Source organism: Mirounga leonina, unplaced genomic scaffold (genome assembly GCF_011800145.1).
Source record: "Mirounga leonina isolate KUSES-001 unplaced genomic scaffold, KU_Mleo_1.0 Mir_168, whole genome shotgun sequence".
NCBI lineage: Eukaryota > Metazoa > Chordata > Mammalia > Carnivora > Phocidae > Mirounga > Mirounga leonina.
In genome coordinates this window covers 22,530,971-22,552,520 of record NW_023270426.1, presented here as the reverse complement: position 1 = coordinate 22,552,520, position 21,550 = coordinate 22,530,971, and the positions used below count along the sequence as shown (strand labels likewise).

At 49.0% G+C, this 21,550-nt stretch overlaps 2 protein-coding genes across 6 annotated transcripts in view; both read right to left on the bottom strand.

Annotated features, from left to right (window-relative positions):
- Positions 1 to 1,498: 1,498 nt before the first annotated feature.
- Positions 1,499 to 7,642, bottom strand: REEP2 (receptor accessory protein 2). 2 transcript variants are annotated; one of them, XM_035014234.1, is made up of 8 exons: positions 7,450 to 7,642; positions 5,514 to 5,586; positions 5,156 to 5,232; positions 3,890 to 4,010; positions 3,540 to 3,653; positions 3,067 to 3,208; positions 2,811 to 2,941; positions 1,499 to 2,724 (listed from the first exon to the last, which is right to left on the bottom strand). In XM_035014234.1, the coding sequence occupies exons 1-8, from the start codon at positions 7,479 to 7,481 to the stop codon at positions 2,656 to 2,658; spliced, it is 759 nt and encodes a 252-aa protein (XP_034870125.1). In that variant the 5' UTR covers positions 7,482 to 7,642; the 3' UTR covers positions 1,499 to 2,655. The 2 variants fall into 2 exon arrangements, with proteins under 2 accessions (XP_034870125.1, XP_034870124.1); XM_035014233.1 differs by having other exon boundaries at positions 3,067 to 3,214; positions 7,450 to 7,641.
- A 1,785-nt stretch (positions 7,643 to 9,427) lies between these two features.
- Positions 9,428 to 21,550, bottom strand: part of KDM3B (lysine demethylase 3B) — a 66,364-nt gene continuing 54,241 nt past the window's right edge. For all 4 annotated transcript variants that reach the window (XM_035014229.1, XM_035014230.1, XM_035014232.1 and 1 more), the window contains 9 exons: positions 19,993 to 20,259; positions 19,005 to 19,176; positions 18,511 to 18,601; positions 18,242 to 18,372; positions 15,764 to 15,883; positions 14,612 to 14,751; positions 13,948 to 14,124; positions 12,713 to 12,847; positions 9,428 to 10,856 (listed from right to left, as the gene is read on the bottom strand). In XM_035014229.1, the coding sequence (XP_034870120.1) occupies positions 10,776 to 10,856; positions 12,713 to 12,847; positions 13,948 to 14,124; positions 14,612 to 14,751; positions 15,764 to 15,883; positions 18,242 to 18,372; positions 18,511 to 18,601; positions 19,005 to 19,176; positions 19,993 to 20,259 (1,314 nt within the window). In that variant the 3' untranslated portion in view covers positions 9,428 to 10,775. The remainder of the gene's footprint in view (positions 10,857 to 12,712; positions 12,848 to 13,947; positions 14,125 to 14,611; positions 14,752 to 15,763; positions 15,884 to 18,241; positions 18,373 to 18,510; positions 18,602 to 19,004; positions 19,177 to 19,992; positions 20,260 to 21,550) is intronic.

Sequence of the window (21,550 nt, the reverse complement as noted above, 5' to 3'; positions counted from 1 at the left end):
GAGACTGCAGCATCTTGCTCTCTGGAGATCTTTCTAGAATGAGGGAGTCTCTCCCCTGAATTCTACCCTGACACATCCTCTCCTTTCGGAGAGAGGAAGGGGCCAGTTTGCTCAGAGGCCAGTGGTGAAAGGAATGACCTTCCGAGGTCTGTCGACCGGGGGATTCCAGGGAAGATGAAAAGGACGTTTCTCGCCTCACCTCCACTGTGACCACAGTTCAAGTTCTTGGCCAGTTGGGCGCAAGTGTGGCAGGAGGACATACCTCTGTGATGCCAGGGAAGGGACAGGGAAGTCTGCAGACTTTCTGCAGACCTGGGGCCAGGCCCCCACATACCCTGTGCCCCAGCCCATGCTCTGCCTCCTCCATTTTCCTTCCACAAGGCTGTGCTGTTTCTCTTCTCCCTTCTCCCTTCCTCCTCCTTGCCTCACCGCCCCCCCCCCCCCCCCCCCCCCGCCTTTGCCTTTGTTTTTCTCTTCCCATTCTGCCTCCGCCCCTCTGCCATCCTTTCCCTTCTGCGCACTGCCTTGCAGGTCTCATTCCCAGCGGCTTGTGCCCCTTGGCCCCCAGTGGCCTTGACTCTACCTCCCAAGGACTCAGACCCCATAGGCTGCAACCTCCCTCCCTCTCTCCTCCAACCCAGCCCAACAGCCCAGGGCTCAAGCCTTCCCTCCCGGCGCCACAGGGACTGCCTCTGTGGCCCCAGCCTTTGGTCCTTCCGTCCCAGGGTCAGGCATGCACCATGAGGCTGGTTCCCCATCACCACCTCTTCCCTCAGCCTACCTGTCTCCTCCTTTCAGAGTCTCTGGCTCACAGCTCCCCTCCAACATTCTTTGGCCTTTCTAGACACTGTGGCCATCCAATCTCCCCGCCCTGCCCAGCGGCCCCCAAATCCTATCTTCTCTTCCCTGGGAACCTCTTGGGGGTCTTTGTCCTTAGAGCTTACACTGGCACATTCTATCAGGTATCAGAAGGTCCACTGGGGGAGGAAGTCTCTGGGCAGGATTCTGAGGGACAAGACAACCTTGAGGTTAGGGTCCCTAGCCCTTAAGTCCTGGTCTCTCCTACTCTCCTGGCTGTATCTTTTTTTTTTTTTTTTTTAAGATTTATTTATTTATTTGAGAGAGGGAGAGCACGTGTGCAAGTAGGGGAAGTAGGAGGGGCAGAGGAGAGAGAGAGAGAATCCTGAAGCCGACTCCCCACTGAGCATGGCTTGCTCCCAGGATCCTGAGATTAGGGCCTGAGCTGAAATCAAGAGTCGGCCGCTTCACCAACGGAGCCCCCCGGGCGCCCCTCCCCTGGCTGTGTCTTGAACCTCCAAACCATTTTCCCCGACTGAACCAGCTGAAGCCCATCTCGTATCTTGGAGATCAGAACTCCTGGGGCTCGCAGTCCAACCTCTTCCCCCCTCCCTCCTATAGCTGGGCCCTGCTTTTCACTTGAGCTCCTTCTCACATGTGGCGTGGGGGGCCAAGAACAAAGCACAGAGGCCGAAACACATGAGGCGCCAGAATTTGGTTTATTGGCTCATCTGGTGCCAAAGGTCCAACGGGCACCCTCTTTCCACAGAATTGGAAGCCCTTTGGCTCCTAAATTTCTTTTCTTCTTCACACACTCCTCCTGGCCCTGACTGAAGCCACAGCAGAAGCTGGGGTAGAGTGTGGGGCAAAGCCTGGGCTCATAAGAGCCTGCTCACATGGGGCCCAGTTTGCTTGGCACAGGAAGAGGGCTCTGGGGGAAAGGAAGATGAGCCCCCAGGTGAGGAGGAAAGGAGCTGGCTCAGCAGGGGCCTCTGCAGTGGGCCCTGAGGGGTGGAGGAGCCCAGCACAGGGGCAGGGCAGGAATGGGAGGAGGCGGAAGGGTATCAAGGGCAGAGGAGGAGGTAAGAGGCCCTCAGAATCCCATCCTCTCAGGGCGGGCTGGGGTCCTCTGAGGGTCCGAGAGTAGGAAGGAGGGCTGAAAGCAGTGAAGGGCCAGCCGGGGCTTGCGGTGGGGGGTGGTTGCTGCTGGCAGGAAAGTCCTTTACCCCCAATCCCCCCCGCCCTAGACCCAGAAATACACACACACGCGCGCACACACACACACACCCCTGGAGCCCCACTTCTTTTTAGTGGGGCATGTAGCACACAGCCCTACCCAGTGCCCCCAACTGCAGCTCTGGCCTGGCCATCCTGGTGCTTTAAATGCACATTAAGGCCCTGCCCTCCATTCACAGGTGTGGCCTGGAGCCCTCGGCCAGGTTCTCTGAAGCCTTCCCCACTCCCTCCTGGTCTCCCAGGTGCCTTCGGGCCCATCTCTGGTCATTCTGGACTGTGCCTGCCCCCCACCCCGCACCCCAGACAGAGCAGTGGGGGCATGTTAGGATGGCCATGGTCTTCAGCAAGGCACTGGGTGGGTGGGGGCAGGACTGGAGCAGGGAGAAGAGCAATTTGGGCTCTAAGGAGCCCCCACCTCCTTGGGTGGCTCAGTCCTCAGCAACCCCTCCAGCCTCTACCCTCCACCCCCACAGCAGGGCCTCCTTCCTCTTTTCCAAGACCTTCCAGAGGAGTGGTCACTGGGCAGGCAGCCATCGGAGGGGCCCTGGGGCCTGAGACACTTGGGCTACTGGCACAGTGTGGAGCGGGGGCTCTGCAGCCTGGGGAGGGCGGGTCAGGACCTCAAGCCAAGTCAGCCCCGCCAGAGGTCTTCTTCTTGGGCCGGGTCTTCAGTGTCTTGGAAGCCAGCGGCTGTAGGAAGGAGGGAGGAAGTCAGAGGGATCAGCCGAGGCTCACATCCCCTCCCCCTGTCCCCAAGCTCTGGCCTGGGCTCTCACCTCAGCTTTGGGCACTTTTTTGACCAGTTTGACCCGCTTAGGGGCCTTGTCTCCCATATCATCTTCAGAGGCCTCTGTCCGGGGATCTGCCTGGTTCATGCTAGACCTTAAACTCTGGGCAGGGTCATCTCCTGGCGGGGGAGCAAAGGAGAACAGAGGTCTGGCGCCTCTCCCGCCTGGCCTCCATGTCCTCGTGGTACCCCCCACCCCCGCCCTGCCCGCCCTCCCTGTGCCCAGCCCAGGGCCCTGCCTGTACCCAAGTCCTCAATGGTGTCCAGGAGGCTGCCGGGGCTGGCGCGGAGCCGGCTGTCAGGGCCTTGCAGGGGCAGTGCGTCCTCGTCCCGGATCAGGGTCAGGTCCTGCATGCTGAAGCTCCGGAGCTTCTCTGAGAGCACCCCCTGGCCCTAGGGTCACCACCACGCACCGGGAGAACCGGAGGAAGGGGCGGGGTGGAGATAGAGGTCACCAGGGAGCACGTGCCGCTTTCCCCACATTGTCCTCACCCTGTCCCACAGCAGCATTGACAGGCTGGGGCTGCACCTGCCGTTTGCACAGAGGAGGAAACTGGCCCGGAGAGTGGGAATCACATAGCTGGGGGCTGCACCCCTGGGTTGCACAAGCCCCAAACCATCACAGCCCCAAGGACAGGGTAGACGCCAAGGGGCCTGGCCAGGGGCATGAAACGAGCAAGGTGGGGTCCTGGGAGCCCGGGTCTGCCCCCCATCTCACCTTGGCAGCAGCTGTGACCGCAGCATTGGCGGCCAGGTTCAGGCCCCTCTTGCCCACCCTCATCATGGTCTCATAGCTCTTGTCTCGGGCCTGTGTGATGTACTCGTCGATCTCCTGAGGGGTCGGAGGGGAAGGAGCAGGAGGTGAGGGGTGGGCCCCGCGGGCCAGGCCTTGCCCTGCCCTTGTTCACACCTGGACAAAGGCACGGCCTGCTCCAGGAGGCCAGGGCCCTGCCAGATCTCTTCAGGTTCTGGGCACCCACAGGGAGAGCCAAGAATGCACACGGCTGCAGGCCCTGGGCTGCCTCGGCCTGGGGCAGGCAAGGAAGTCAGCTGAGAGTGGGGGCAAACCTTCTCCTTGTTGGACAGTGTCGGGTGCACGAACTTGCGGTAGAGCACGCTGGAGCCCTTGGTGTAAGGGGACAGAAGCCATATCACAAAGGCGATCTTGAGCTCAAAGTAGAAGGGGAACCTGTTGGTGGGACAGAGGCGAGTGGCAGAGCCTGGGATAGGGAGTCAGGGGGTGAGCTGACCCCCGGCAAGACCCTGGCTGGCCCCCCTACCCCTTAGTGCACTGGGGTCCCCACGTGGCTCGGGCGACTGGGCATTTCTCATCTGCAGGAGAATGGGAGGCTCAGCTGAGACTGCAAGTGGGACGGGTAAGAAATGCCCCCAGCAGGAATCCCCCTCGGCAGTGGCTCTCTGCACACTTCATTCTTCGAGTTCCAGGCCTCTCACTCTGACAGAAGATTCCTACTCCTCTGTCCTGGGTCCACTCCTGGGTCCTCACCCCCTTCTCTCCTGCCCTCCCCCCATGAGGAAGACTCCCATCCCTTGCTGTCATGACATGCCTCTTGCTTTTAAGCGTTGCTCTCCATTCCCCGGCTCCTTCTCCTCAGGCCACAGACTCCTTCACATCTCCTACATCCTCACAAAGCTTTTTCCTTTGTTTGTGTCGAGAAGCATCTATGCTCGCTGTCCTCAATTTCTAACCTATTATTCTTTCCTAATCTGACCCCACTCAACTTCTGCTAAAACTGTTTTTCTCAAAGGCCACTGGCCTTTACAATCTACAAAGGCAATCATCTTTTGTCCTCTACCTCTCCATAAAACTCTCTTCTCTTCGTCTTACAATGTTCTATGCTGTGTTAGTCCTCTCTTCCAAGAGGCGTGTGCTCACCCGATAAACATTTTTTGAGCTCCTGCTGTGAATATACATATAGCAATTAAGACATTCTCTGTCCTCCAAGTGCTTGTAACATAGTCTAGTAGTGCTTCGAAAAACCAGCATCGGAAGTTTATAAGATTGAATCCTATTTTACCAACAGGGAAACTGAGACCTACAAAGCTGTAACCTGCCCAAGGTCACACAGCAAGTCTGACAGAAGCAGGCTGCCTGAATTCTATGGTGGTGCTTTGGTTGCCACCAGAAAGAAAGGTGGGGGCTAGGTCTCTTGTTCTACTGATCAAGTCAGGCCTGTGTGGAGAAGGGTGGACATTCAGGACCCCATGGAACTGTGGGGGGACTCCACCCCGGCTCTCAATCTTTAGTTTGGCTGGTGGGGTATAGTCTAAACCCTGGGCCCTGGGGAGCAGGGTAGGGATGCTGGACCTCACCAGGAAAGCACGATATCCGTGAGTGTCTCAGCTGTAGTGAAGAAAGCAAAGACGATCCAGTACATCATCCATTTCACCTGAAGGCACAGAGGGCAAGTGTTAGCTGGGGCCTCAGGGGAACACCCAGGAGCCTGTGTGCACTTGCCAGCTATGGTGGGGAAGGGACACTCAGGATCTCAACTTTGCCTGTGGATCCCACCAGGGCTGGGGAAAAGGAACACAAAGGAACCTTCTGGAAGCAGGGTCTCATTAGTGCTGAGGCATCGGTACAAAGTCACTCCTGTCTGTAACGCGACCCATGGTCCTCCCCTATCTCTGCCATGTGGGTTGGGTGGGAGATGAAGTATCACAAACTCACATATTCCTTCACGTTTTTTGTCTTCACGGCCTTGTAGGAAGAATAGGCTGGGTACAAGGTGCCAAAGATGAGCCTAGGGAGGCAGGCAGGGTTACTGGTCCCCTCGGCCAAGAGCAGTGGCCTCTCCCTCCCAGCTCTGCATCAGTCAGTCCCTGGGTAGGTAAGGGGAGAAGGACAGAACTCCAGAGTGCCACATCAGCTGGACTGATGAACTCAGATCAGTGGTTATGGTCAAAGTAGTTCAGCCTTGGGGATACACAAGCATGGAGGCCCCCAGATGGTAAAGGTGATGCCTTTTCCCCTTTATCATTCCGGTTTTCTCCAGGCCCTTAGGTGAAGAAAGACCCAGAGGCCAGAGGGTCCAATGTGGTCTCTTTAGCCATGAACATTGGTTATGCATATACATATCATGGGGATTAGGAGGGGTCTGGTCACCACCACAGGTGTCTTCCTTTTATGGATACAGCTCATTCATACCCATCTGCCCTTAACCTCTACTTCCCTGTCTCAGAGCTGGGCTGGGTAGGGCCAGGTCTGTAAGGGAATGTGACACCGCCTAAGAGGGCACTCTATGTGGCAGTCAGAAGCACCGCTGTGGCCCTGGGGACCTGGGGAGCAGAGGGCACAGGGGCAGGAGTCCCTAGAAGAGCAAAAAGGTTTATATCTCAGGTAAGCAGCCTTGGGACCAAGCTCAGTGGCGGGGGGAGGGCGCTGGGCTTGAGGCCCTGGCTGGAGTCCAACCTGGTAGCGATCCCATTAGAGACCACATACAGCACACAGGTGAGGGAATAAGAGGAATTATGCCCCCAGGGAACTCATCCAGGTAAGAGAGAAGCAGCCACCCTGAAGGCCAGAGGGAGGTATGAGGCCCCAGGATTCCCTGGATGGGATGGGGGAGGAAGAAGGGAGACCCTGGTGGGTCTAGAGGGAGCCAGAACACAAGCACATACCAGCACTGAAGGGAAGAAGGCAAGAGGGAGGGAATCCTGGGGTGTCAGTCCCCCCACAGTGGAGGCTGAGGGGCAGGGTCCTGAGCCGAGGCAGGGGTTGGCTGAGGCCCATGCAGAGCCGCTGCCGGGTCCGGCTCCTTGACAATGTGTGGGTATTGCCTGGGCTCACAGGGACCTGCCTCAGAGAGACAGGATACTTCCGAACTGACCTGTGGAGGTGGGGTGGGGAGTGGAATCCTCAAGGACAATGTGTGGGGTGTGGGAGCAGGCTTCCCTCCTGGGGCCCGGGCGGGGGGCATAGCTCCACAATGCGGCTGGCAGCCTGGAATGAAGGCCACCTAACGCTGTCCCCTCTGTGGCTTTCACAAATCCAGGCTGAACACACACGTCCTCACCCGGTTACCTCCCACACTTTGTCCTCCAAGCATCTCTGCTCCCCAGTACCCAGATGTTCTCCCGGGGGGAGGGGGCCTCCAGAGCATGTGCCCTCAACTCCAGTGTCCTGAGAGTGGAAGAGGGAGGCGGCCAAGGCTGCTAGCTATGGCCCTAAGCTACAGAATGACGAGGCCCTGCCTCGCTTTCCACTCTTCCATTAGCCCTATCCTCGAAGGGAGATGAGGGCCCAGGTCTGAGTTGCCCCTCCAGCGGGGATCTGCTACGTGGGGGAGGGGACATGCCACCTCCCCTCATAAATCAGGCCGTGCTGCCCAGCCCTAGGGTGAAGGAGGGCGAAGGAACAGGAAAATCAAAAATAAAAGGTGTGAGAAGCCGGCCGTGCTATGGCTCTTCTAATATTCCCCCCTCCGGTCCTGGGTCCTATACCCCATGTCTTGTCTCCGGAGACCCCAAATAGGGACGATGTGCCTTTAGGTGACTCTGTTGTACGAGGCCCCGGAGCGTCCATCCAGGGCTTCAGCACCCCTCACCCCCATCCCTAGTCCCCATCCCCCTCCCAGCCGGCCGCGCCCCGCCACCGCCGCACTCACACCACCAGGCGAGAGATGATCCAGGACACCATGGCGGGGCCGGGCGGGGCGCGGGGCGGGGAGGACCCGGACCGCGGCCGAGGATGCAGGTGCCGGAGGTCGAGCGCCCGCAGCGGCAGCAGGAGCCGCAGAAGCAGAGCAGCCACAGCAGCAGCCGCCGCGGGGGCCGCGGAGCGCCGAACAGCCGCGGTTAAAGGGGAGGTCCCTGCCGCAGCGGCGGGCCGTGGGCGGCGGCGGCTCTTAAAGGGGAGGCCCCGGCGGCGGCGGCGGCGGCGGCGGCGGCGCGCCCCCCTGCACCTGCTATCACCGGGCATGCGCCTTTGACCCTCAGCGCCCTGCCCTCCTCTAATCGCTTGTTCCTCTTTCTTGCATTCCAAGCCCTGGTCTGAGGTCCTCACAGGCCTTCAGGTTCCATCCTGACATCCTAGCCCTCCTCCTGCCTTGTCCACACCAGGCTGAGGAATACTAGCTAGGACTTACTGAGTGCGTACTAACTGCCAGGCCCTGAGGTTAAGAGCTTTACCCGCATTATTTCACTGAATCCTCACTACCATTCCATAAGGCAGAGGTTATAATTATCCTTATTTTGAAGATAAGGAAATGGGGCCCTTAGGGAAGTTCAATAATTTGCCAAGGTCACAAAACCACTAAGTCATGCTGCTAAGATGTAACCCATAAAGTCTACCTTAATCAGGCCACTTTTCCCAACTGCTGGCCAGCAAACTGTCCTCCCCCATTCCAGGCCCTGTAAAGACACCCACCCAACAGCTCCTGAAGTCAAGTATAGCTGCACCTGTCCACCTTACCCCTTCTTGGTCATCACCAATCACCCCAGTTGGAGGACCCATCCCCTCTCTGATCTGCTTTTTTTTTTAAGGTTGTCATTTGCTCAGCTTTGCAGGGGAATGAGCCCATGCTCTCAAGGGGAATACACCAGGGGCAGACCCTCTTTAAACAGAAGGGTTGGAGGCCTGACGTCTAGGTTGGAGATGGGTCCAGGGGCTCCAGTTCCACCCCCATCAGCAAACACTGGCAGCAGTGTATGCCCTAATTCTGAAGACATTTATATCCAGAATGTAGGCTAGCCCGCCTCCTGATTTTCACCAAAGCAACAAAGCTCCAACCTCTGCAACCCCCTTTTCTCCCCATTGCTTTCCTTTCCTGTCCCATTTCAAAGCTTCTGCATTCTTTAAGTGGAGGTGTAAGTCTTCTGGTGATCACAGCCTCGACCCGTGCCCACCAGGCTGAAAGGACACGCTCCGAGCTCTGTATTTCAGTTATGGTCCTATTCAAACTCAGTATCCTTGAACCACACAATGGTCTATTTCCACCCTGATAATTGTATTTCCAGGCTCAAATACTTTGGAAGATGTTTTCCAACAGGGTCTGGAGAAGCAGCCTCTGATGACCCCTCTTGCTATTCTTTACAACTTCCTCTTCAAAAGGCCTTTTCTAATGGGAATGTAGTCTGTCCTCACTGCTCAAGCCACTTTAATTACTGCTTGATTAAAAAAAAAAAAAATCCCATTTGGCTCTTTCCCCACCAACTCTGAGGTGGATCCAGGGCCACAATGTTTCCTATGTGGGCAGTCAGGCCTTCTGCTTTGAGGAACCCCATCACCGACCGCCCAAAACCTTGCTCATGCCATCCGCCACCCCCCCCCTCCTGACTGCCCCAGGAAGGTCAAGACCTCACCTTTCCCATTCCATTCACACATCATAAACTATGGAAAACCCATTTTTTCTCCCACCTTCTAACTCAAGTGACCTTTTCCCTTCACACCCCCAAGCCCACAAACCACAATGACCTGGCACTTTCCTCTCTCAAAAAGGCACCAATTCAGGAAGCAAAGGGTAATTGGAAGCAGCAATGTAATGAAGATCTGAAAACGAACCATCCTCCACCTTCAACCCGCACTCAACCTGCCTTCGCTTTTCAGAATGGCTGGCACAGGAAGAATTTAGTCCACTCCAAACAGATTTGTTAGATTTTTAATAAGAACATGGAAATCCCAATCAGCCCTTCAACAAAATTAAAATACAGAAAGTGAAATTAAAAGTATTCTACAGTAAATGACTTTTATTAAAAAAAAAAAAAGTAACTGTGAACATATAAACAAGCCTGCAGGGCACTACAACAGCTGGAAAGAAGATAGATACATTTTCCAACGTATCTGTGGGCCAATGAATTCCATCATTTTCAAATAAATTCTGAATAAAACTCCACGGAGTTGGAAAGTTTTGCTGAAAATATTTTTGGACAAAAAACCCAAAAAACCAAAAAGCCTCATGTAGGAAATCAAACTTCCCTTTGCATTTGGAAGTGTAAGAGGAGTCCCAAGGGAACGCTGGTAATAGGTGAAAATGGTTCTTGTGTCACCGGTGTGTATATTCATAAAACACACCACAGCTCAGACATGACAAAGTTCTTTCTCAGTTGGCTGTTCCCTCAAGAAAGGACTGAGATGGGAGGGGAAGAAAACTAAAAGAATCCTAAAAAGCCAATCCTTTTCAATTCTGCTTTGGCTGATTTTGTGCTATAATGGGCAGTTGATTTCTAAAAATCATATTTCTTCAAAGATTTTTATCGAAAGGAAGACTAAATGTAATGTGCCTTTCCTCATAATCCAGGAAAACAACTGTGGTATTTCAAAAATTCTAAAAATATCTACTTTCATGAAATAGTAACTATTTCACTACAAACCTATTTTTCACTAAATACACACATTTCCTAATCCTGGAGCCTCCTGGGAAAAGCAGTGGGTTCTCCCTGGGTCCTGCAAGACTCCAGTGTTCACGGGAGAGATTGTGGGGAATGGCTTCACCCCGTCTCCTGGGATGGGCTGTGTCAGAGGTCACGTGCAGAGACACTGTCAGGCTTCCTCCAGGCATGTTTAAGCAATTACCCCCTACTTGTACCAGTTATGGGATTCCCCCTACCTCCAAACACATTCCCACTTCACTAGGCACGAGAGAAAAAAGAAAAGAAAGGTGTGCCCACATTCCCGGTTTCCACGGATCTCAAGTCACGAGAATGTGCAGGAAAGCCCAGCAACGTTCAGGCAATTCAGAGTCCCAAAAGACCACAGGATGGGGATGTGGCACCCTCGGCTTGGAGTCTGAAACTGTGTGTGTGAACAGTGCAACTTTCCTGTGTCAACCTTCAGTGTTGAGGCAGCGTAGAAAAGAGTGGCTGGAGAGTTTGTAATACTGACCACACCGGCTCCAAGTGAAGGGCCTCTGCTCCAACAGAGAAGCCCGCCGTTCCCTGTATGTGTTGTGAGTGAAAGACCTGCTTCACAGGGGAGTCTGGAGTTCCTCCATGCCTAAGACCTTGCCAGTTTGGATTCATGAGCCTTGAGGGTGCCAACAGCATCTTTCACTGCGTGATAAATGATGTTCTTCACCTGGAGAGAGCAATCAGCAGTCAGTCCATGACAGCCCCATATTATATTCTCAAACAAAAATGTATTTTTTTTTTTTTTTAAAGACTTTATTTATTTGAGAGAGAGAGAGTGAGAGTGCGTGTGCGCAAGCGAGCACACGCAGGGGGAAGAGCAGAGGGAGAAGCAGACTCCCCAGTGAGCAAGGAGCCTGATGCGGGGCTCGATCCCAGGTCCCCAGGATCATAACCTGAGCTGAAGGCAGACGCTTAACCGACTGAGCCACCCAGGAGCCCCACAAAAATGTATGTTTTACACAGCCTATAAAGCCTACTGGTTAATGAGGAAACCTCTCAGCCAGGACTGCATACTTCCCAAATCAATCCCAAAGATGATTTACAAATCACAGAGGATATAAGGTATATAATCAAAAAAGAATGATAAATCCATTTGAAAGGCTATATAATCACACTTTCATCTATGTGCTTAGTAAGAGCTGGGCACTACCGCTAAGCTTTTTACATGGACTTTCATTTCATCCTTTCCACAATCTTAGGAGGTCAATTCTATTATTATCACCATTTTTACACATGAGAAACTGAGGAAACCAAGGTCCAGTAGTTAAGAACCTTGCCTAAGCTCCTGGAACTAACAGGAATGCACTAAAACAACAGTGGGCAGGTCAGATTATTGGAAATTTTTTCCCTTTGTGCTTGTACGTGTTTTCTTATTGTCTAAGAGGAACACATATTATACATCAAGCAGGAAGGAACACTTAGAGTCACTAAAATAACAGGCTAAAAAGAATTTTAAACCCAGATAGTGATAATTTCTGGGGAGGGAAAGTAAGGAGACAGAATGGGGAAGGGTACACGGAAGGTTCAATAATGTAGTTGTTCTGTGTGTCCTGTGTGTTAACGCTGTTTATCTGTATGTATAGGATGCTTTAATTCTTACACTGAGTGATGGGCACACAAGCCCCCTTTTGCTATTCCTTATTAAATTTTTGTACTAATTCAACAAATATTTACTGAGTACCTACTATGTATCAGATATTGTGCTAGGGAAAAGCAGGGAATAAAACAGTAAAATCCCTGCCTTCGTGGAGCTTAAATAGCTTATATTCTATTAGGGATAGAAACAAACAGGTAAAATACATAATATGTTAGTGATAAATACTACAGAAAAAAATAAAGCAGTGACAGAGGACTGAGAGTGTTGGAGGTGACATGTCCCAAGTACAGAGACCTAATGGCGGTGAGGTCTGAAATGGCGGTTGCATTTTATCTACAGTATCAATGTTACCTGTTTATCCCCATGATTGGACTTTGTCTAAGAACTTTTATGGTTGAAATGTTCTACATGTTAAAAAAGGAACAGCAAAAAAGATCAGATCAGGGTTGAAGGTGACTGAATCTACTGGCGGGAGGCAGAGTGACTGCGTATTTGGATTGCTGAAGTTCTGCCTGGGCAATCTTCCTTCCTGATTCTTCTTTTCTTTTTTTAAATGCTACTGCAGCACCCAATAATTCTTAGGGACATGGACTGCAGTCCTCTCAGGACTTTAAGGAACTGATTCTGTACAGAAATGTATCGTGAGAAGCAGCTCTGGGAAAGTGCCCTTCTTGGAAACATGCTTGGAACACACGGCTGCAGAGCTTTCGCCATCTGACTGGGAAAAGTCAGTCTAGTCAGTTATCAGCACTAAACACTGTATCTCCCAGGGGCAGAGAAATAAAAGGTGATGGCAGAAATGATTACGTTAAAAGGTGAATATTCTCTAAAAGTGAGTGTGACGAGGACTGATGCAGAATGTGCGTTCTTTGTATGTAGCCAAGTAGGAGATGGGGAGACAGAGCAGGGGTGAAGGAGTTATTTACCTGCAGTTTATCCTCATGGTTTGTATGAGTGTTAGAGAGATGCCTGAATTCCTGTGTCAGGCGGAAACAGTGCTTTACGTGTTCTGGAGATACAAAGTCTTCTGCTACTTTTATGCAACTGTATAGATTGTGCACCTGGGAGGAGAAAAGTACAGAGGAAGAAGAGCCATTAGAGAGTCAGCAACACCTGGAAAATGTCTATGATATAGTTTTTTGTTTTTTTTAAGATTTTATTTATTTATTTGACAGCGAGAGAGAGACAGAGAGAGCACGAGCAGAGGGGGAGCTGCAGGGAGAAGGAGCAGCAGGCTCCCTGCTCAGCAGGGAACCTGATGCAGGACTCAATCCCAGGACTCTGGATCATGACCTGAGCTGAAGGCAGATGCTTAACCGACTGAGCCACCCAGGCACATCTATGATATAGTTTAAAAAACAAAAACAATCCCAAAACTTGAGAAATACTTCTAATATTCCATTTTCATAAAAACAAATGCAGAAAAAATGCAAGGATAAATTTATACATGAAAATGTTAGTAACTACACAGAAAAAATCTGGAGAAATACATACCAAACTATGAACGGTAGGCTACCTCTGGAGAAGGCAGGATGAGGGGACTGAATAGGGGTATGGCACAGGTAGGTGAGCTGCGACTTTCACTTTTTAAAAAATGGTCTCCCTTATTTAAAAATTTTTAAATGTACAAGGGCGCCTGGGTGGCTCAGTCATTAAGCGTCTGCCTTCGGCTCAGGTCATGATCACAGGGTCCTGGGATCGAGCCCTGCATCGGGCTCCCTGCTCCTCCCTCTGCCACTCCCCCTGCTTGTGTTCCCTTTCTTGCTGTGTCTCTCTCTTCAAATAAATAAATACAATCTTAAAAAAAAATTTTTTTTTAAATGTACATTTAAAATTACACAGAAGAAAAGTAAAAAGCAAAAAATAACTTGCAGTTTAAGAACAGCCAGTCCTTCTGAGGGAAGGGGGTGGGGGGGATATGGTAGCTGGGTGATGGGTATTAAGGAGGGCATGTGTTGTGATGAACACTGGGTGTTATATGCAACTAATGAATCGTTGAACATTACATCAAAAACTAATGATGTACTATATGGTGGCTAACTGAACATAATTAAAAAAAAAAAAAAAACAAAACCCCAAAAAAACCCAGCCCCTTATATCTCTTGCCAGATTAGTAAGAAAATCAGAAATAGGGAAGCCCATGGAACCAAGTGGAACCCACCTGGTGTGGGGCTCCAGCAGGTATGAAGACAGCATCTCCCAGGAACTGAACGATGGCCCAGCCTTGCACACCATACTCTTCATAGAGTCGCTTACGGAGGGTCTGGTCCAGGTACCAACTTTGGTCATGAATTGGGTCATGATCAGGGGGATTCTCTTGGCCTTGCTCTTCTCCAACCTGAAGCCAAACCCAAAGATGGAAAAATCAATACATAAATAACAGCATAAATCCAGCTTGCTGAAACAATGTCCCTAGTGGGCCAAATCTTTTGCTTTGTTCTATTCAACATCCTCCAGGTGTGGATTCAGGCCTTCAGGGCATTTTGACAAAAAGGACAGGTCTTCATTTTTATTTTTATTTAAAGCTTTTATTTATTTATTTGACAGAGATAGACACAGTGAGAGAGGGAACACAAGCAGGGGGAGTGGGAGAGGGAGAAGCAGGCTTCCCGCCGAGCAGGGAGCCCCATGTGGGGCTCGATCCCAGGACCCTGGGACCATGACCTGAGCCAAAGGCAGATGCCTAACGATTAAGCTACCCAGGTGCCCCCAAAAGTACAGGTCTTTAAAGCCAATAGACTCCACTGGAGAAACCCTAAGCAGGCTGTGTCAGCAGCAACCCCAGACCCTTAATCTGGGAGCTGGAAGCCTACCCAGGGGCATACCTTTCGGAGCAATTCCCGGATCTTTTCTGCATCCTTGGCTGCATAGATGTGCCACAAAGCACCAGGCTTCTCCTTTCCGTCGTGAATCCTCTGCTTTGTCACCTCATCAGCATCCCCCTCATCAATTGTCTTGAGTACCTCTGAAAAGAGCAAAGTTACTTTTCAATGTAACCAGCCATTTCAGTACCTCTGAGTAAAGCGAATGTCCAATTCAAACAAGTTTAGTCTCTACTATTCTCCATCTCTCTGGAGTAATACAAACCAGAAACAAAGAATCAAAACTCATATTTGTCTAAGCTTCCTATACACAGGAAGAACAATCCTAAATCTTCCTTACTTAATAGAAACTCAGTACTTTTTGGAGGTAGCGTTTTCTTTTAAAACGTATTTCCTGCTCAGACTGTGTAGCCACATCTTATGTTCAAATTGCAGGTCATTTCCTGCTGTAAGTAGACAGACTCCATACACTTTCTCAAGACCTCTTCAAACTCTAGGGTTCTATGGATTTAAAGTCATGAAACGTAAAGCTTCTCTGGCAAGTTAAGAGGGTAGGCTTCTAATGCTTGTCTATTATAATCCCTTAAAGGACAACATAATCGAAGGATCTGCAGGTGTGTAGCATTAAAAGCAAAATTGTGGCAGCAAATATACCATAATAATGACACTGATAATCCCTGAACCGTGAGACTTTGAGTTATTTTTCTTTAAAATTTTCTATGTTTTCTAAAATGTCCATAATTAACACATATTAATTTTACACTGAGATGGCAGGGAGTGCAAATGCAGCAAAATAGCACTTTGATGCTTCAATTCTGTGCCAGTGAGCTGGCCTTATCATCTGTCACCTCACAGGTGGTCTGGCTGATGGACCAAGTGAGCCAGTTGGCCCTTCCTTCTTCATTCCTCTTTCTGATGCTATACACTCAGTGGAAAAGGGAGCATTCCCATAAAAAGAATGACTCTGGTCAAAGATACACAAGTATCACTCCTCTCTCCTAGAACCTCCTTTCATCTAGCAACATCCACTGGGTGCCTACTACGCATCAGGTCTGGTACAAAGTTAAGAAAAAGCCACTGGCCATAAGTGAGGAGGAAGACACAGAGGCCAAGCAAACCTCACCATCCTGAAGTAGTGGCTTCTAGAAATCATACCTTCATCATGGGCACCCTCCCCGATGGGGATCCCAACATACACCATCACGTTAACTGCATCAGACACATCTAAATGAAGGTTCGTTGTGCCAACTCTTCTATCTTCCGCAGTTATCAAGCCTGAGGGAAAAGGAGGATATGCAGGGTGAAAGGGCAGTACTATGAAAAATCCACAAAGACCCTATAAGTGCAAACATACTCAAAGATGTTCTTAAATGGGTAACAGTGAGAGAGTGAAGTCTGTTTATTAAGAAATCATTCTCCTCATCTCTTTTCTAGTGTTTTAAGATCGATTTCTACCTTGGCTGACACTATCATTAGATTTGGCCATTGAACCGATTCACGCCCCCCAAACAATCTCTCCTTTAAAAGCAAAATGGATACGGGCATTACTGACATTCAATAGAAGCTTGGCTTTCATAGTGATTTATGGCCTTACTATGACTCCACAAAGAGCAAGCTGGGTAGCATGGTACTCAGACTTCTTCACTGTTATTTTATCAAGTCTCTTAAAAACTAAGAATCAGGGGTGCCTGGGTGGCTCAATCGTTAAGCGTATGCCTTCAGCTAAGGTCATGATCCCAGGGTTCTGGGATCAAGCCCCGTATTGGGCTCCCTGCTCAGCAGGAGGCCAGCTTCTCCCTCTCCCACTCCCCCTGCTTGTGTTCCCTCTCTCGCTGTGTGTCTGTCAAATAAATAAATAAAATCTTAAAAAAAACAAAAACAAAAACTAAGAATCATGTCTTCTTGCACAGAATATTTGAGAGGAAGCTTTCGAATTACTGGAGATGCACAAGTTATAGATGTGACACAAATCAATATGACAAAAGCAAGCACATTCAAAACCATCTGGGGTGCCTGGCTGGCTCAATTGGTAGTGCATGCGACTCTTGATCTCAGGGTTTTAAGGTTAGTCCCATGTTGGGTGTAAAGATTACCCAAAAGTAAAAAAAAAATCTTAAAAAAAAAAAAAACAACAACAAATAGGGGCGCCTGGGTGGCTCAGTCGTTAAGCGTCTGCCTTCGGCTCAGGTCATGATCCCAGGGTCCTGGGATCGAGCCCCGCATCGGGCTCCCTGCCCCGCGGGAAGCCTGCTTCCCCCTCTCCCACTCCCCCTGCTTGTGTTCCCTCTCTCGCTGTGTCTCTCTCTGTCAAATAAATAAATCTTAAAATAAAATAAAATAAAATAAAATAAAATAAAATAGGGCGCCTGGGTGGCTCAGTTGGTTAAGCGACTGCCTTCGGCTCAGGTCATGATCCTGGAGTCCCGGGATCGAGTCCCGCATCAGGCTACCTGCTCAGCAGGAGTCTGCTTCTCCCTCTCCCCCCTCTTGTGCTCTTTCTCTCTCTCACTCTCTCTCAAATAAATAAAAATCTTAAAAATAAAAATAAATAAATAAATAAATAAATAAAAATAAATAAAATAAAATAAAATCTACAAAAAAAAAGGAAAGAAAAGAAGAGAAAAGAAAAAGGGGTGCCTGGGTGTCTTAGTCGGTTAAGTGCCTTCGGCTCAGTTCATGATCCCAGGGTCCTGGGATCGAGCCCCACATTGGGCTCCCTGCTCAGTGGGGAGCCTGTTTCTCCCTCTCTTCCCCACTTGTGCTCTCTCTTGCTATCTCTGTCTTTCTCTCTCTCAAATAAATAAAATCTTAAAAATAAATAAATAAATAAATAGAAATAAATAAATAAAGGGGCGCCTGGGTGGGGGCTCAGTTGGTTAAGCATCTGCCTTCGGCTCACATCATGATCCCAGGGTCTTGGGACTGAGTGCCATGTCGGGTTCCCTGCTCAGCAGGGAGTTTGCTTCTCCCTCTCCCTCTGCCTCTGCCTCCTTCCCCCGCCAATCATGCTCTGTTTCTGTCTCTCTCAAATAAATAAAATCTTAAAACAAACAGAGGCACCTAGGTGGTACAGTCAGTTAAGTGTCCAACTCTTGGTTTCAGCTCAGGTCATAATCTCAGGGTTGTGAGATCCAGCCCGGGTTGGGTTCCATGCTCAGCACGGAGTCTAGCTGAGATTCTCTCTCCTTCCCTCTCCCTCTACACCTCCCCCTGCTTATTCTCTCTCTAAAATCAATCTTCTTAAAAATAAACAAATTAATTAATTAAAACACACACAGACACGCACAAAACAAAGGGTCGCCTGGATGGCTTAGTCGCTTAAGCAACAGACTCTTGATTTCGGCTCAGGTCATGATCTCAGGGTCATGAAATCAAGCCCTGCAAAGGACTCCATGCTGGGCGTGGAACCTGCTTAAGATTCTCTCTCCCTCTCCATGTGCCCCTCCCCTTCTAAAACAAAATAAAACAAAACAAACAAAACTCTAAGCCATCATGGACACTGTTAACTTCTCTAGCATCTGTCACTTTGCCCTCCATTATCTCTACAAATGACCCTGACTAAATATCTCCCTCTATAGGTGAAATGGGGAATGGTAGCATCCAAAAAGGGCAATTTGTGCTTCTCCCTCATACCGTAGGCATTATACATCTTGGGGCCCAGATCGGGCCTTACAAAGTAGCTGGGTAGCCTAGAAGCCAGATTGAGCCTGCCATCTCGTTTGGTATATTCTGGCAAGGGAAGGTTCTCCATCAGATCTTCAAACCTATAAAAGATCAGGAAAGATGACTTAGCTTGTTACAGGGGAAAAAAGCAAAGAGGCAAAGTCCCCTTTTCTATAATTACTTTGAGATGCTCCAGCAAGGCAGAAGTGTCTCAAGATGACGCACTGTAGTTCACTAACCTTGTTGGCATCATGTCCCGAAAATCTTCCCCAGGAGGCCAGTCCTTGAGTTTAAGCACCATTGGCTGCCCATCTTCTGATCTTAATCGCTCTGGAAAATAGAAAGCACTCCCATAATCTGCTAGTTTGGCTCCTGCCTGATTTTCCAGTGACCAGAAGATTTAGGAGACTAACTTCTTATTTTCAGACTTGTAACCTGTCATAACAGACGAGGTGCGCTTTGTTTTCCTCACCCACTGCTTTAGTACATGCTATATTTTTCCATCTCACAGGAATTCCAGCCCCCTTCCTCAGTGAAAGTGCTCCACACAACCCATGGGAGCATGTGTATTCTGGGAGCCATGTTATTGCCATGAGAGCTACCTGGTTGGCACCAAGACAGAACATGTGTTCCAACACCCCCCCCGCCCCCACGTGCCAAGAAGATTTAATTTCAGTCCAGGGGCAGTGCTGGGTGTATAGATGCTCAGTCTGCCAGTATCAAAGCTACTTACTGCATATGATCTCGAAGCCATCCCAGAAATCCCGAACTTTCACATCGGAAATTATAGCACAGTTCCTGCAGTTCACCAAGTCCACATCCTGGTCTCCAAATTCCTGGCTAAAGGCTTCTGGCTTCCAGAGTTCAGACTTGAGCTTTTTATGTACCCCTGAAACCAGCACTGGCTGTGGAAACAAAAATATCCTGATCAGAACCATTTAGGAATACTTTTAGCTCAGGGCTGAGGGACAGAAAGGAGGTTTCCTGGGGACAACCTCCTCTTCTTCATGATGATTTACTGTTCTTTCCCAGTTTCAGAAGCTAAAGATTTGAACATGGCAGTCTCAGGAAATGGAAACTACTTCTACTCCATCATTATTCTTGATTCTCACCCTGGGAGGCATGCCACAGAAATCACTTCTGTTGCTCTGGCATCTACCACTATTTTGCGTTGAGAGAACAAAAAGCTGACAAATGCACCTTTGAGAATACTTCCTTGCATCTAGAATGAAAAACTATCCAGACAATTCCATAACCTCCCCCTTTCTCAAGCACCTGCTAAAGCATAAAAATCAGCAAGTGTTATCACACTATCATTCAAACTTGTGTGGCCTTGAAATGTTTACCTAGAACAGTACCACTCACTTCCACCCACCTTCACCTTACCCCCATGTCACACTTAAGGGTTTTCCTCTAAAGGTGTCATTAACGGCAGATCACCACTTCACAGACATTTCAACCGCCCTTTTAAGAACACAGAGCTACACACTATATAGAAATATAAGAATTATATAGAAATAGAAGGAACCACAGTGTATGTTTAGGAATCTTCTGATTTTTTTTAAACCCAAGAAAAATCGAAGTAAGGAAGGCTGTCTAAGATGAACTTACTATGTTTTAATCTCCCTGGCAAAAAGTCTCCCAGACAGAAATGAAACTCTCCTGGCAGCTGTGGTGGATAAGCAGCCAGCCGGCCCAGGTAACTGCTTATTCTTACTTACCTGGCCTTGCTTCCAACACTCCCGGAAGATCTTCCAATTGTTTTTGTTGCTGGGGTCATGAAGACACAGAAGTCTGCCATCACAGAGCCAGGAGTGAGAGGTATGGGGGTCCAGCACATTTAACCCCATCACCATCTCCTTCACTTCCTTTTGGGTATCAGTCAAGTTACAGGCCCGCTTTGCAGCATCTGAGGTTTTCTTATTTTCTACCACTGAGGCAATGATGTGGTCAAGGAAGTTGGGTAGGCTGGCCTTGTTCTTCACTCCCTGCCACACACAATTTCATCAGGTAAGTCTGACTGAGGCACCATGAGAAGAGCATTCACAAAACTGCCTCCCAGCTGTCTTCACAAGAAGGAGTTCTGATTTACCTCATTAAGTTTCATAAAAGTTACTGAAACTGCTTTTGTAACTGAAGGGCGGGGTCTATTAAGTCAAGATCTTAAATTTTCCTGTCCTCCATATTGTGCTTCACGTTCATAAAAGAAAGGTACGGAAAGATCCCCTCTGCCTCAGGAGACTGGAGACCTAAGAAATATCTTTGGCATCCAGCCTGGTATTAAGGATTTGCATGGAGACCACAGGGATCACAGAATACTGTAGCTGAGTGGAAACGATCATTGACTTTGAAGGTTATAATTTTTTTTTCTCACCAGCATGCCCAAGGGATACAATATTTCAATTAAGTAATAAAGAGACTTATCAAGGCAGTGCCTTTTTTAACCAGGGAGTATAGCCCAATAAAGGGGTAAACCAAAGTATCCAACTGGAAAGGTATAATCTGAAAGAAGTCTCCTAATCCCAATTCTTCCCCTGCTTCTCACACAAGTGAGAATCTCTCACATGTTTCAGGTGATGGGAAAGCTCAGGCTCAGAAATCAAAATGACATCTGTAATGTCAGAACTGAGAGTGCTTTTGTAAACATGATTATTCCTATGCCTGAAATATCACTAATCATTATTTGTACAGAGTATATATAATCATGTAACTTCCTGGGAAAACTAAAAAAGAAAAAGGAGAACTGACAGAGCATGTACAAATAAAACAGAGCCAAAAGTAATTTTTTAAGACTCGAATCCAAAAGAGAAACAAATAATCCACATCGTACAGGGCTCAACCACCCACAGATCATCGAATTTCAGCCATTAATCATAAAAAAGAATTTGATAAGCATGTTCACGTACTTGCTTGAAATGATCTCGAAGATAATACAAACTGAAAGCAGAAAAGCAAGGTGTAGAACACGTGTGTAAAAAGAGGGGGAAGAAACTCTATATGTGTGTGTATATATATATATACACACACACCGTAAGCCCCTGAAACGATGACTGACCTCCAGAAAGGAAAACAGGTAGTTGGGAGACGACGATGGGAAGGAGACTTCTCACTCTACCATTTAAATTTTGTATCTTGTGAATTCCTTCATTCAGTAAATGCTTAACAAACACCTACTATGTATCAAACTGTGGCACTAGTGATTCAGAAGTGAATAAAAGTAAAAAAATCCTTTAAGGAGAGGTAAGACAGAAAAGAAATCAAACATGGTGATGAATGCTA